Raw genomic sequence first — 14,245 nt, forward strand, 5'->3', positions numbered from 1 at the left:
TTTGTCAAGGGGTGAAAGGTTGTGTGCCATCGCATCCTGGCATGTCACTTGGGGGTGGGGTCAAATGACATCACTTCCTGTGGTGTCATCAGAGGTCAAGGATCGTGTGATGTCACTTCCGCTACCCCTGGAATTTTGGTAAAATGACATCCCTATCCCTGGGAAGGCACTTAGCTGGGTTGACTGTGGAGCACCTAATCTAACATTTTTTCGTCTGATGGCATGAAATGCAGCACGTGGTTTTTTTTGGACTTCTGCTGCATAATGCAGATCATTTTAGCAGACACATTTTATTAACGCTAAGCGGGATGGTTACCTTGACTCTCTGGTGAGCACTAATTATAATAAGCAGTACTAATTATAATAAGCGAGAGTGGCTGCTGTCGGATGTGCCCTGCTTTCTTCTTCTAACAGAGCGCTATATTGGAAAGCTGGATCAAATTGTTTACTAACTGATAGCAACCGAGACTGCAGGATTATTTTTTCTATCCTTTGATCTGTTGCAACAGAACCTTTTTACTCTCTCAGTGATGTTACCCTGAAAAGATCTAAACACGTTAAAGTAAATTAGTACCCGGCGAGAGTCAAGCAGAATGTAACACACATTCTGATTGGCACTAGCCGGGTCGTTGCCCAGCCGAGAATCCCTCGATTCTCGGCCAGGATTCCAGCCGTTTTGTCCATGGCAGGGGGCATGGCAGCCCCTCAGCCAATGAGGAGACTCAAAGCGGGGCCATCCCTGCTGCGAGCCTCCACACGGCTGGAGGCTGCCATCGACCCCCTGCCAGGGATTCAGGTATGTTTTAAAAAATATATATATATTTTCCCACCGCCCACCCCTCTCTCCCTCTTCAACCCCACTTACCTTCTTTTCTGTCATCTTTTGGGAGCAAACGCGCTGGGAACACTTCTGTTCCCAGCACGTCCGCTCCCGATGGCCGCCATGGAAAGGGAAAACGGATTCCGTTTTCGCTTCCTGGCGGCCATTTTCTGTGTCATTATTGATTTATTTATTTTCTGTCCCGAAACGTTGCAGCGTTTCGGGACAGAAAAAAAGATTTTAGTACCCCGGTCTTGGGCTGGGGTATTAATAGCAATATACCCCTCAGTAATGCTCCCGCTCGGGGCATATTGCTTAACTAACAAAATAACTCTGTAACATCACAGAGTCTTTGGGGAGTATTCCCTTTGATCTGCAGCAACGGTCTAGCAATGAAGTTTGGGGCAGAGTAAACGCGGAAACATGAAGACAAAAGCATTTAAACAACAGAGACTGCAGGAAATGTTCCCTTTGATCTGTAGTAAATATTTTATGAGGCATTTTCATACAGATGTTCAACCGTTACTTGCCTATTTTGTAATTCAAATACTTATTGGCCTAATTGGTACTAATTACAATTTTTATATTTTTAAGCCCCCCATATTGGATGAACTTAATTATTTCTTGCTGTGTTTTGACTTTTGAACTGTGAACTGCATTGATTGTTAGATAGCAACTGTAATTAGTTATGCTGCGCCCCTGGTTAAGGAGCCAATTAGGCTTTCGTGAAACAGAAGAGCCAACTAATGTACTTGACAAGGGGTCCTCGCACCAGGAAGACATTTTGGTAGCAGCCCTGATGCAGAATTTGGTGTGTGCCTGGAGGGTATGGATGTGTCTTTTCATCCTGGCCCCAGCAAAGGTAGACAAGGTAAACACCAACTGAAGGGTTTGTGTCCATCAAGGGATGGGCTTTTAACCATGGCCCCACTTGGCTATTGTCAGTCTCCACTAGCCGGGCAAAAAATAACAGACTTTTTTTCAAGGGTGAACAGAGGCAGCACTGAACTGAAAATTGCTGCTCAAATCTGAGGGCCAGCTAATTTGTATTACTCAGTGTTTACAAATAGGATAGATACCATTGGCTTGAGTATATCAAGTAATAAGTTTGATAAGACAACTCTGAAGGGTTTTAAGGTTGTGAACGTAGTGAATGAGGTGAATGATCTGAGTATGATTGAATACGGTGACTCTGTGTTGAAAACCCAGGAACTGCTGGTATTAACGAAGACTTCAAAGAGGTCCAAAAGATGGAGGGTGTTACTCAACAAACATGTGACACTTCAGTTGTTGGTTCGCCCACGGATGTGATGAAACTAATGGAAATGTATCGATCTGAGGGAAAAAGATTATTGTCCAGATGGGAAGGGTCAGTTTCTCCAGTGCTGTCGTTTTGTGAGGCAGAGAAGTCAAACATGAACCCAACCCTATGGGAGGCCAATGAACATATTTGTTTAACTTACTCAACTGTTTATGCACTTAACATGGTCTTGAGTTTCTTTGTTAGTCTCTATGAAAACATTTGGAGTGAGGTAAAAGTTCACACTTAATGTTGTCAGGAATTAAGTTGAAGATGGAAAACATAGGGGACCAACTAAATTATATTCAAGTACAGGTATTGCAGGGACAGGTTTGCAATTTAGGTGCTCTTGAGCACAGTGCTCCTAACACAGCCATCATTGTGACTGATGATGAACCTGAGGTGCCTGGTTCAACTAGAAATGACTGATCAAAATACTGCCACAGGTGATATACTCATTCAATTAGAAGATGTAATTGAAATTGGTGTAATAACTGATGGTGCTGTGATAAATGCACAATCAACAAATTGTGAAGGCAGCCCACTTGGCTCCATTCCGGAATAGAATGCACTACCAAGGCGAGGGAAAAAAGCAAAAAATCTAAAAATCCAGAAAAAAAGAAATGTTTCATCTCAGACATTTCTGTGTAATTTAACAATAGAAGAATCCTTGGGGTGAGTAAGGGCTTTTCAGAGGCAGATGCCTGAAGTTATGACTCCAATTGCAGAAGTCAAGGGGGAGTTGGATTGTGAACCATTTGTGCAGCTCATTATTACACCAATTGAATTAATCTTAACTGTGTCACAACCTTCAATTGCACCGGGCACTGTACCAATCCCAATTCATGCTCACTCTTCGACTGATATGGGGATTCAAACAGACCTAGTTCCAAACGTACCTAATGTATTATGTACGGTTATCCATACTACACAATCTCCACATTTTCAGTTCAAGGAACCTCTGAGGGGTTGGACGTTAAATGTTTGGGCCCTAGCCCTGGTTCTATCTCGCGTGATTCTGCTGCAGGTTGTAACAGAATGTTTTTTAGTTGCCCCTCTACCTCTTTAGGCCCAGAGCGGTCTTTGAATGCACCCTGCTTGTTGAATATTAGACATTTTCACTGCAATAATGCTAGTGAATATTTTGGACATTCAGGGAATAGTGGAATACTTCTTGCAGTGCTGAACATGAATGAGCAGAGGCTTTCTCCTGTACTCATGTGCAAACCTCTGCGCAACGATGTGGACCATCTACTGGGTAGGTTTTATACCCCTAAGACGGTGACACATTGTGATCCCTCTCAAACCTTTGGGCCGGTATTAAAACGGACTGCGGATTCCTCTAGATTTAATAAAAAGGAAGGCTACGGGGCAAATGAATTGAATATTAATGGTGATAGCTTGCAAACAGGTTCTACCGACAATAAACCATACAGTATTTTGAGGCAAGCAAGAAAAAACGATTTGGGTTTATAAACCAGTAAGGATAAAAGTTATTTGTTTAATAAAAATATTGTGCATAGTTCCACTAGGGTACCCCTAAATAAGTCTACGCAGGCACATAAGCTAATTATGATAAACCAGTTGAGTCGGCACTACACAATATCTTTAAATCAAGCTAATGTTTTAATCATTTTCTCTGAGATCCTGTCCTTGAGTTTACTGTCGTCTGTTGATGTGGAAAGGGTTGAGTTTCGTGAGCCAACCTCTATGGATAATTGCATCCTGCATTTTGGTTCAAGATTGTTATTCGATTTAGTCCTCTGTGAACAAGAGAAATTACATAGATTCAATATTATATGATTTGAAGAGCAAGCCAATGATCGCAAGGGGGAGGTAGACAGAAATGACTATAAAATCACCCTAAACCTTGTGGGACTGTGTCCTAGAGAAGTTACACTATTGGGTCCTAATATCAAACAAATTAATACTAATTGGGCTGTTGTCACATCCGCACTCTGGAGAAAATCGGATCCATGACGCATGCCCCGATACTAAAGTTTTTAAATAGGAAATCAGATTTTAAGATTATTTTTTGGAACTCAAGGGGGAATCAGCACTTATTCACTAATGTTCACCTCATGAAGCATTTGGCAGATTGTACATGTCTAATGTTGCAAGACACTTGGTTACTAGATCCACCAGTGATCAATGGTTTCCAGGTTTTGTGTCAAACCACAAAGCCAAGTGGGGGTGGTAGACCCTCAGGTGGTCTTATAACTGCACTAACATCAATAAGGGGTTTCACCTTTGAGATAATGCAGAATCTCCCTTTTGGTGCCCTGATTATCTCAGTCACCAATGTTGAACTTTATTTAAATGTGTTGATTATAAACATTTATAGGGAAAATGGGGTTGCAGATCCAGATGAGTTTGTATCAGTTATTCTTTAGTGCATTCACAGTTGGAAAAGAATCACCCAAATGGGGAATTGTATTCTAGTGGGGGACCTGAATGCAAATGGCTGTATCCCACAAATTGAGTACGTGCCATGAGAAATAACGAAAGACATGGTTAGTTAGACAGGATGCGAAAACACAAGCTGGTAGAAAGTTGCTTCTCGCACTGCTCTCAGTAGGGCTAACAGCCCTGAAGGGTAACACCCAAGGGGACGAAGTATCTAATTCAACCTGGCAAAGGGTAGAAAGCAAGTCCACTCTTGACTATAGGTTTGTGGACTTGGACTTGCTTGACAACTGTCTGAGTTTATTGATTGAATGCAATGAGTGGATTGATCACTCATTTGTAACAGCTAACTTTCATGTTTTATGGAATACTATATCTCCACATGGCCCAGCTAAGTTCAATAGAAATTCCGGAGGAACTCAGATCCGTTGGTCTCCTAGGAATATTAAGACATTAAATCAAGCCTTGTCCGATGTGATGAACAAAAGCAATTTGGAGTGGCAAATGGAAGTCTTTAAGGCACACATGTTTTACTCCTTTATTTCCGAATTGAGGAAATATGCTTTTTTGAATTCCAAAACTGAATAGAAAAATCACTTGCCGCCAACATTTGTATGATGCTGACCTGGCTGAGGAAAAGCTGAAAATGCAGAGAGCCATTACGTTAGTAAATAATCACTTGGGAGGGGTAATAACATACTCAAAATATTGGCAGTTAAAAAAGTAAAGCCATGATATAAAAACATTTATAAATCACATGAGACTATTCTTCTGCAAAAAGATGCAGAATTAATGTTACAGATTCTGTAAAAGGCGACATTAGGGCATTTTGGGCTATAGTAAATTCCCAGGAGACAAACTACTCAATCATGCAGTCCAAAGCGGTCTCAGAACCTCAGTGAGTGGAATTATTTTAACAGCTTTATGGCTATACAAGAAACAAACCTGCTGATAAATTTAATATCAGTGATGATGTCATAAATATAGACGGGGAAATCCCAATTGAGAAAGAAACCATTTTGGACCTTATCAAAAAAATGTAAATTTCAAGATTTCTAGGTCCTAATGGACTGCCAACAACACTTTTAAGGTGGACCCAGTAATTGGTCAAAGGTCTTGTCTCTCTCATTTAACAACATAATACTGACAGGTCTATTTACAGAGTTCTGGCAATTGGCTAACGTGGTTCCTATGTAGAAGCGTGGTCTTAGATCTGAGCCGAAGAACTATCGGCCTATCTCGCTGATTAAGACTGACTGCAAAGAGTTTGCTTAGATGGTTCTCCTTCATTTAGAAGAGTGGGCTGCTGCCACACATAGACTCAATAAATTACAAACTGGCTTGGCCACAGCTCTCGAGTGAAACCTTTGTAGCATCGGTGGACCTCTCGGTGACTTTATGCTAATAGGGTTGCACTCTAATACTGCAGTTAGAGTGAGACTAAATAAATTAGGAGATCTATCATGTAGAATCAAGGCCCATGTGGAGGTCAGGCAGTGGTGCGTCCTGGCCCCCTGCCTGTTTAATCTTTATGTCTCCAACATTGATGAGCATTTGAATAATTTGGCCTTTGTCTCTCCAAAACTGGGCAATGTTGGGGTGCCATGGATTGCAAACGCTGATGATTTCCTCCTCTTTGACAACACCCGGATAGGTCTACACAGACTTCTGGAGGGATTCTCGATCTATGCCAGTGTTAATGAATTAAAGAGGAATCCCAGTAAAACCAAGATCCTGGCATTGACGAGGGGTAGGAAGCAGGTGCTCTGTCACTGGTGGCATTTTCAGAAAACCTTAATTGAGGGTTCCCATGGTTTTATCTATCCGAGATTTCATGTTTTGGCACAGCCAGTTTTAAAAAATGTTTGTGAAATTTTAAAACAAATGTCCTCTACCATGTCTTACCAATTGGTTAAGAACGATGCAAAGTTTGGTCGATTCTCTATCAAACCTACAGTCAAGTTTTACGGAGGCAAGATTTTGCCAAAACGTATTTATGGTTTGGAATTACAGCCTGATGTGATTTTGAAATGGCTGGATGTAATTGAAGCTACACTTAGGAGAAGGGGCTTAAATATTTCAAACTCTATCCCAGTCTCTGCTATTAAATTGGCATTGGGTCTCCTTTCACCGAGTGCTGATGTCCATTTCAGACGGTTAGCAATTTTCGGAAACAAATTGATCCTATTCCAGATTCATTGTACAATGTTTTGGGGGTCACATTTGGTTAATAAGGATCAATCAGGTAAAATTATTAATGTGGCTGAATCTATTGCAAGAATGTGTGATACCATTTTGAGTGAACTCTCAATGAATCAGTCACAACTAATACTAAACCCAGACAAAGTAAAGAACACTTTATATGACAGAGATCGGCCTGTGATAGTATATCATTTCCACCCGTACCCCTCGTTGAACCAACCTTTCACACAAACATAAAAACGAGCAACAATGTCTCTAATTCTAAACCAATTTCCAAATCATGTCTATCGAACATTGCTGCTAAGGTTACACTGGAACCTGTTATTAACCAATGCGGGTCTTGTTGAAAAGAAGAAGAATTCCACCAACGGATGTTGCATGTCACTTCTGTGTGAGAAAGATATTTTAGAAACCATCAGCATCTAATATTGAAGTGTGATGCTTTAAAGGCACAGAGGGTAGTCCCGTTGGTGAAATGATTGTACTCCATTGATTGGTTGGAAGAAGAGTTGCTATGGCGTTGATGTATTAATAGACATAATATGTCAGATGGAATTGCTGCTGCATAATTTTTGAAATGTTTGAATTTGGGTTAAAAAGGTGCTGCTCTATATCTTTGTGATTTTATAATGGAACTGCTGTGTATGGGGAATCATGTTTTACTACTGATTTTGTGTCATCTGAATTTGCATTCACTTTAACCTTTTAAATGGGGGTAATCAACCTTCTTTTAGTAATTTGGTGCGAAAAACACGATGCCACTAATTTGGCAGAAGCCTTGAATGTATTACATGCTTGTGAATTGTATTTGATCTTCTTTTAGAGTGAAATTAGTACCAATTATCCTGTTCCTATAATGATATGTATTGTGTACTTATCTTGGTTTTGTTAAGGGTTTTTTATAAACCAAACAAACAAAAGAAATGCTGTGTAACACAAGTCAGTCAGTCAAAGATTTATTTATTTAGCTTTTTAAAACAAATGTAAGTAGAGAAATAAATTATCAATGGAAGAAAAACCCACAAATGGCAAAGAACAGGTGAATAACATTAGAATTCAAACATTGTGGTTGCTTCTAGCGCTCAAAAGGATGATTACAGGAGTTCAATGTAAAAGTATAGTAATTATGGTTGAATTCTATGTTATTTTTTGCTATCTTGAAGTTATAGCGAGCACTGTCTTCTCTCTGAGGCCTTATTAGGCTAAGAATAAAATAAGTAGGTCCGGTAAGGGAGAGTAGTTGGATTAGCAATGGTATCTCTTATCTCAATTAGTTTTCACCGATCCAGCTGACAAAGAGGTGTATTTTCAATATTTTTCTTAAATATGAAATGATATGTAATAGCTCCGATTTTGGCGGGCTGTGAGTCCCACGGATTAGATTGACCGTGGCATACTAAAATTCCCACCTGCATATTCTGAGATATTACATTTTAGCATGAGAGAATTGACATTTCCTGAGTGTAAAGCATGAGAGGATTGGCATCGCTTGAATTTACTAATTTGGAGCCTGGGCCCTACCTGTTCGATGGCCCAGTATATCATGACTAGAGCTTTAAAACCTGTAGGTGCTGTAAAAGGAAGCCAGTGTAGATGGATGGAGTGGAGAAAGAGTACATATTTTGAATGTGAAATTGTAGAATATATATATCCATTTCATTAGATAAAGTACAAATTGTAAAGTAAACATCAATTTTTAAAAGTTCTTACAAATAACCCAGCCTACCATATTTCTTCCCTTTTCTCCAACTTAAAATCATCATCCGAGTAGGCTAAAATTGTGCTCGGACTATAAGCCAAACATGTACCCCAACAATACCTCATTAAAAGTAGTTGCTGCAACATAGTACATTTAGAAATCATCAAAGCAATTAGAAGGTGATTTTTAAATTCTATTTCCTTTTTAGACATCAGTAATTTGACATTGACATTTTGTGTAGTCAACATTTTACTCTGACATTGCTACTGAGGAACCATCACAGAAAGTACCATACTTGGAGTGACTGTTTGCTACTGGTTCCTAAAGTGTAGCACTCTCCTCATTTCCTTATAGCTCAGGCCACCACCTCAAATGTGACACAGCACTTTATTCCAGGAGAAGAGAGTTTGAGCTGCATTAGACATTATTGTATGCACATTTCTGCTCTTTTTCAGGTTTTCTATTTTTTGTCAAGTTGACATATTGTTATGTTTCCAAAATCCCACAGGAATCTATTTTAGAGGAGCAGGAAAACCGCAAAGAAGAAAATATCCACTTGACCCGATTCCTGAGAGTGCTTGCTAACTTTCTGGCCCTGTGCACCCTGGCTGGAAGCGGCTATCTCATTTACTTTGTCGTGAGAAGATCGCAGAAATTTGCACTGGAAGGCCTCGAGAACTACGGATGGTGGGAAAGAAATGAAGTCAGTATGAGAACATGACTAGAAAATATTGCGCAATGTTTACTGCCTGTCTTTAAAATGTTCTGAGCACACTGTAGTCTAATTATAGTCTGTAATTGGCCACTCCTCCAAGATGAACTGAATGATGGCAATTAATTGGATATCACCAGTGGTCGAAGAGTACGAAAAGAAGTGCTGGAACTATGTTCCCTGCTGGTCTGACCCCGTTCCGCACAAATCCCATCGCCAGAGCAGTGCACTGAAGTGCAAGTTTCAACTTCCTCCTACAATTTTATTTTAAAGCGAAAACATTCCAGAACGTTTGCTTTTCAAAATAAAAGTATAGTATTGGTAAAATGTAATTTAAAAAAAGTAGAGGAACATCGCTCCAATGCTCCCACCCACTTTGACCACTGGATATTACTTCAGTAAGACATGTTGCTGAAACATTGCAATTATATTGATGTGCAAAGTATTGATGCACATTACTAGTTTTACATTATTTTTATGGTGCATGGTCTGGACTGTTTGTTCTCATCTTTTTATAAAGCAGTCCTCACTTCTTCCTCTGTCCCCCCTTCCTCTGTCATGTTAATGCCACTTCCACACAGAACTATGGGCATCAGAGACGTGTCCAGGGGGTGGCCAGGGCAGTTACATGCTACCCATGGAATCTGATTGGCCACCCCATGCGTCGCCACATCATCCTAAACTATGATCATTATGTGTCTGTGCGCTCGTACTTCATGCAACCCCTGCATAAGTCAGTGCCCCACTTGGGCCACCCTCGTCAAAAGAGTCCGGACACGTCACTGATGGGCTTGCACATTGATTATAGTCCAAACAAATGCTTAATGCATGATGGAAGGGCCTGCTCAATAAGAACAAGCAACTATGCACACTCTCCTTTCTCAATGGATGTGTACTCGCAGAAGTTTAAATGCCAAGGTGTGACAATGACACAGTGTCTCACCTACATGTCACAGAAACAAAGCATTAGAGCGTTTGGCAGATCTTCATATAAAATGGTGCTGTCTGTTACACCTATTGGATGCCACCATGTGCTCATCTATTGGGCAATTATTCCAAATACCTATTATTTCTTCATGAGCAGGCACTCCACACCTTGTTCGCCCCTTTGAAAGCACTTAATGAGCACTTACCAACTTCTCGAATAGGCCCGTATGAAGTTTGTGTCTTTGCCAATCTTTCTGGAAACATCTCTTTGATTGGATTTTCCAAGATAACACTGTAGACCAAAGGTTGAAAAATAGATTTCCTCAGAATATTTCGTCAGCGACCAAAGTGGAGGAAAAATAACATAATCATGCAGGCACACTTGCTACTTTCTAACGAATATTACACACGAATAAACAGACTGAAGTGATTATTGCCAACAACAAAGATATAGGAAAAGAAGCAGAGAGGGGCACATTAGGTTTTTAAGCATTCCTATTCCGAAGCCTGCACACACTCTGCACACTTTGACCTACAATGACATCCAAGTCAATGCTGCCCTGATTTCCGTTACAACGCTGCAAATGCGACCGTTTTTCAGTAGTAAAACACTTACAAGCAGTAAGTACTTTGCAGGCGTGCTTTATTCTAACAACCAATAAAAACATGTAAATGCCAATGTTGCATGAAGGACACAAAAGAAAATGCATAAGCCAAGAGCAGATGGCTGGTGGGTTTTTCAATACTAATGCACTCATTAGTCAATCAGAATATGCTAGCTTCGTGAAGTGCACTGTGAATCATTGCACATAATGAGCAGGTTTACCAATGATCAGTCATTTCCACGAGGTTTTTACACCCCGAATGCAGATACATATAAACACGTTCATTAGTTTGTCTAATCAAACAAATCATTTCTTTAAACACATTTGCCAAAAGAAAGCACCCATATCAAATTGCATTCATAAAATATCTATGTCCGTTTTCCAACTCACTATACCTGCACGCATAGAGAAAACTCTGTTTGGACTAGACCTTGAACATTGATAATATTCTATGGGTCTCATTATGAGTTGGGTGGTATTCCGGCGGTAAAGACTGCCCAACGGAATGACTGTTACCGCCACTTGGTCCGGCGGATTTACCTGTGGATTATGGGTGGTGGTGCTAGCCCCCATTCCATAGGACTCCATTGGGGATTTCTGTGGAATTACCATTGGTCGAATTACCACCACATTAATTCCATCGATTTTGGTGATTTTTCAGCGGTAAGTGGGAGGATTTACCTCCAGCATGATGCTGGGGGTAAATCCCCCACTCCAGGGCCAAACTCGTACTATGGCAGAGCGAGAAAAGTGGAGGTAATTCCGTTACCACCTGCATCACCATACTCATAATGAGGCGCATGTGCTCACCAATTGTGATAGGAGAGTTTGAAAACCAGGGGCCAGATTACGTGAACTTTGCACTAGTGCAAGTGCAAAGTTGCACGAGATTAGCTGCACTAAAAAAATTGGCGCCCTATTAGAAATCATTTACACTTTGACAAGTGCAATTTGTTCATAGTATAAGTTCTAGGGCAAAAATTGCATTGAAAGTATATGTTTTATTTTTTATTTTTTGCCCCTGTGCTTATACCGTGAATATTTGCACTTGTCATGCTGCAAAGGTTTTCCAATATCGCCCCAATGTTTTTTTCACTAGGGCAATGAAAAATCAATCAATGTGTAAATCTGACCATGACAAAGTGTACGCATGTTTTAAATATAGTGCACTGTGACATGGAATATTGACATTGTGCACTGCCTTGCACTAGTATGGAGAGTGATGTGCACGCTCAGTCAGCATTTCACATTTCTATTTATGTATGCCTCTGCTCTTGGAAACAAACATGCCAACATCCTCACGTAGGTCGAAATGACGGAATGGACAAAATTACCAAGACCCCATGGGCCCGAAAATCACTGAATATGTAGGTGGGGGGAAGTAGGCGAAAATAATTTAGGGAGAACTGAGGCAGCTAAGGCAGCTACGCATGGAGTGGTGGAAGGCGAGAGGATTTTTAGGGGGAAAGACCTGATAACATACATGACAACATGGAGATGAGCAGCAGGCTAGGATAGACAGACGGGAGATGACCTGTGGAGTGGGGTGCAAGCAGAGTAAGGAGTCACTGAAAGGTTTGCAAAATGGGAAAGTGGAGCAGGGGTTGGGGCGAGGATCGTCAGCATTTCATTTAAATTGAATGCCAAAACCTCATTTTTGTTTTCAGCCAACACATATCAACAATCACCACAATGAAAAATGGCCTTTCTCTGAGCGTGGGGCATTTACAACACCAGACGTTCATCAGCGGATCATCTCATCTGATAGCTATGCTAAAAGCATTATGGCGAACTGCTGTGCTGTTCTGCTGTTTGTGCAGCCAATATTCAAATTCCCTCAGGATGTAAACATTTTTCTGTGCCCCCTATGTCCTACTGTTATTGCATCATGCTCATTGCCCATCATGATGTCACGGAAAGAGGAGCACATTACCCAAAAATATCATCCATGAAATATGTCTTCAAGGCTTTCCAACCAATAGGTCATCTGCTTATGAAATAATGTCTTGCTTTTCAGTAAAACTCTTAATTGCACGAGTATTGCCAATTGTCATGCTAACCAAATAACCTGCTTCCAGACACCCCCTCTACTCTTTCTCTTCCTGTATGCTCTGTATCATTGTGGTTAAAACATAAATAGACCTTCAGCTTCAAAATTCTCACTGCAGCTTTTAAATTGCAAAATGTTCAAAACCACAAGCAATAGTCTTGGCCTGCTATGGAGTCCTTTGTTCCTCCAAGGCATATGGCTTGTGTTTTTTGTTTACTCATATTGAGCTGGCTCGGTGTTTGTTGATATGTGCTGATGCTTCGCTTGAAGTGAGCGGGCTGCTTAGGTAGATACACATGGACATCTGGGATGAGTGAAAGATAGGGCAATGGAAAAGGTAGGTCCCTCAGCCCACACATCTCATCCAATGTCCTGTATTGCCCATTTGGTATCATGGTGCAAGAAATGCTGCTCCCTCAACGGCCAAATGGCATGAATGAGCATGAATGAGGAAGGTTCCTGCAAAACAGTACACGCATTGGCAATGCCAATAGTTTGGGCTTGTGTTAGCTGCTAAATGCATAATACTTCTACACTAGCCGTAACTATTGCCGGGGAAGGACATGAAGTGCTCATAAAGTAAGCTGCTAAAGCAGACCTGGTTTTATTACACCAATAGCGGGTTTACAACTCCAAATTAAGCCATTAACTCTCACATGGCTGCTTTGAAAAAACGCTGGCAGGCATATCAAGCACATAGTTTGATGATAAGGCTGTCTTAGAGCAGGCTTAAAGACTTCCCACAAGGAGGAGTTTTGGGCGCGAGGTGTAGGAACTGCGTGGGAAGGGCCATAGAGATTAGCATGCTGGGTGTGGGGGCACAGCACTGTGCAATTATGTGAGGTGAGAAATGGCGCGAGAAGCGATCCCACTGATTCCTGCACTGACAGGTTGTGTCACAGCAGCTGATAGTGTAGGCATCTGGGTACAGTTCAGAAGTGCTCGGCCTGTGGAAAGAAATCACGTCCAGTGAAGCGCAGGCTGTCCCGCAGTAGCTGCGAGTGCCGGTGCATGTCAGGTAGACAATATGCTGCTTTTTCATCCCCTGCAGGGGTGCTTTCTTCTGAGCCTAGCAGAAGCTGGGGCAATGGTGCACTTGCCGGGCGTCCATGAGCCACTCACCTGGAGAGGTTAGACGTGTCTTGAATTGGATCACCTATTTATATAGTGCCCACCACAAACTGAATTGTCTCTTGGTGCATACTACAAAAGTATTATTGCCCGATTCAGCTGTACTCCTTTTAACAAAGTTGGAAGGGTGAAGCAGAAAATGCACTCTGTTTTTCAGAATGAATGAAAAGGGGATAAGAAAAAAAACAGAAAGAGAGAAAAGGAAATATAGAAATATTGAGACAAAGTTAGAGGAAGAGCGGTAGAGACAGAAAGAGAGACAGAAATAGAGTGCAAGAGAAAAAGAGGCAAACAAAAGAAATATAGCGTTTGCATTTTTGCATATTAGGTTGTTTCTATCCTGTGAACCTTCCTTACCCAAAGGCCAGCGAGTGTCCTAATCCCCTTTCACTG

At 41.1% G+C, this 14,245-nt stretch overlaps 1 protein-coding gene across 1 annotated transcript in view; it reads left to right on the forward strand.

Annotated features, from left to right (window-relative positions):
* Positions 1-14,245, forward strand: part of LOC138510811 (transmembrane channel-like protein 1) — a 534,459-nt gene that overhangs the window by 319,191 nt on the left and 201,023 nt on the right. Inside the window, exon 8 of the mRNA XM_069626507.1 lies at positions 8,936-9,130. Coding sequence (XP_069482608.1) covers positions 8,936-9,130 — 195 coding nt within the window. The remainder of the gene's footprint in view (positions 1-8,935; positions 9,131-14,245) is intronic.

This window comes from Ambystoma mexicanum, chromosome 6p (assembly GCF_040938575.1).
Source record: "Ambystoma mexicanum isolate Mex_15411 chromosome 6p, UKY_AmexF1_1, whole genome shotgun sequence".
NCBI lineage: Eukaryota > Metazoa > Chordata > Amphibia > Caudata > Ambystomatidae > Ambystoma > Ambystoma mexicanum.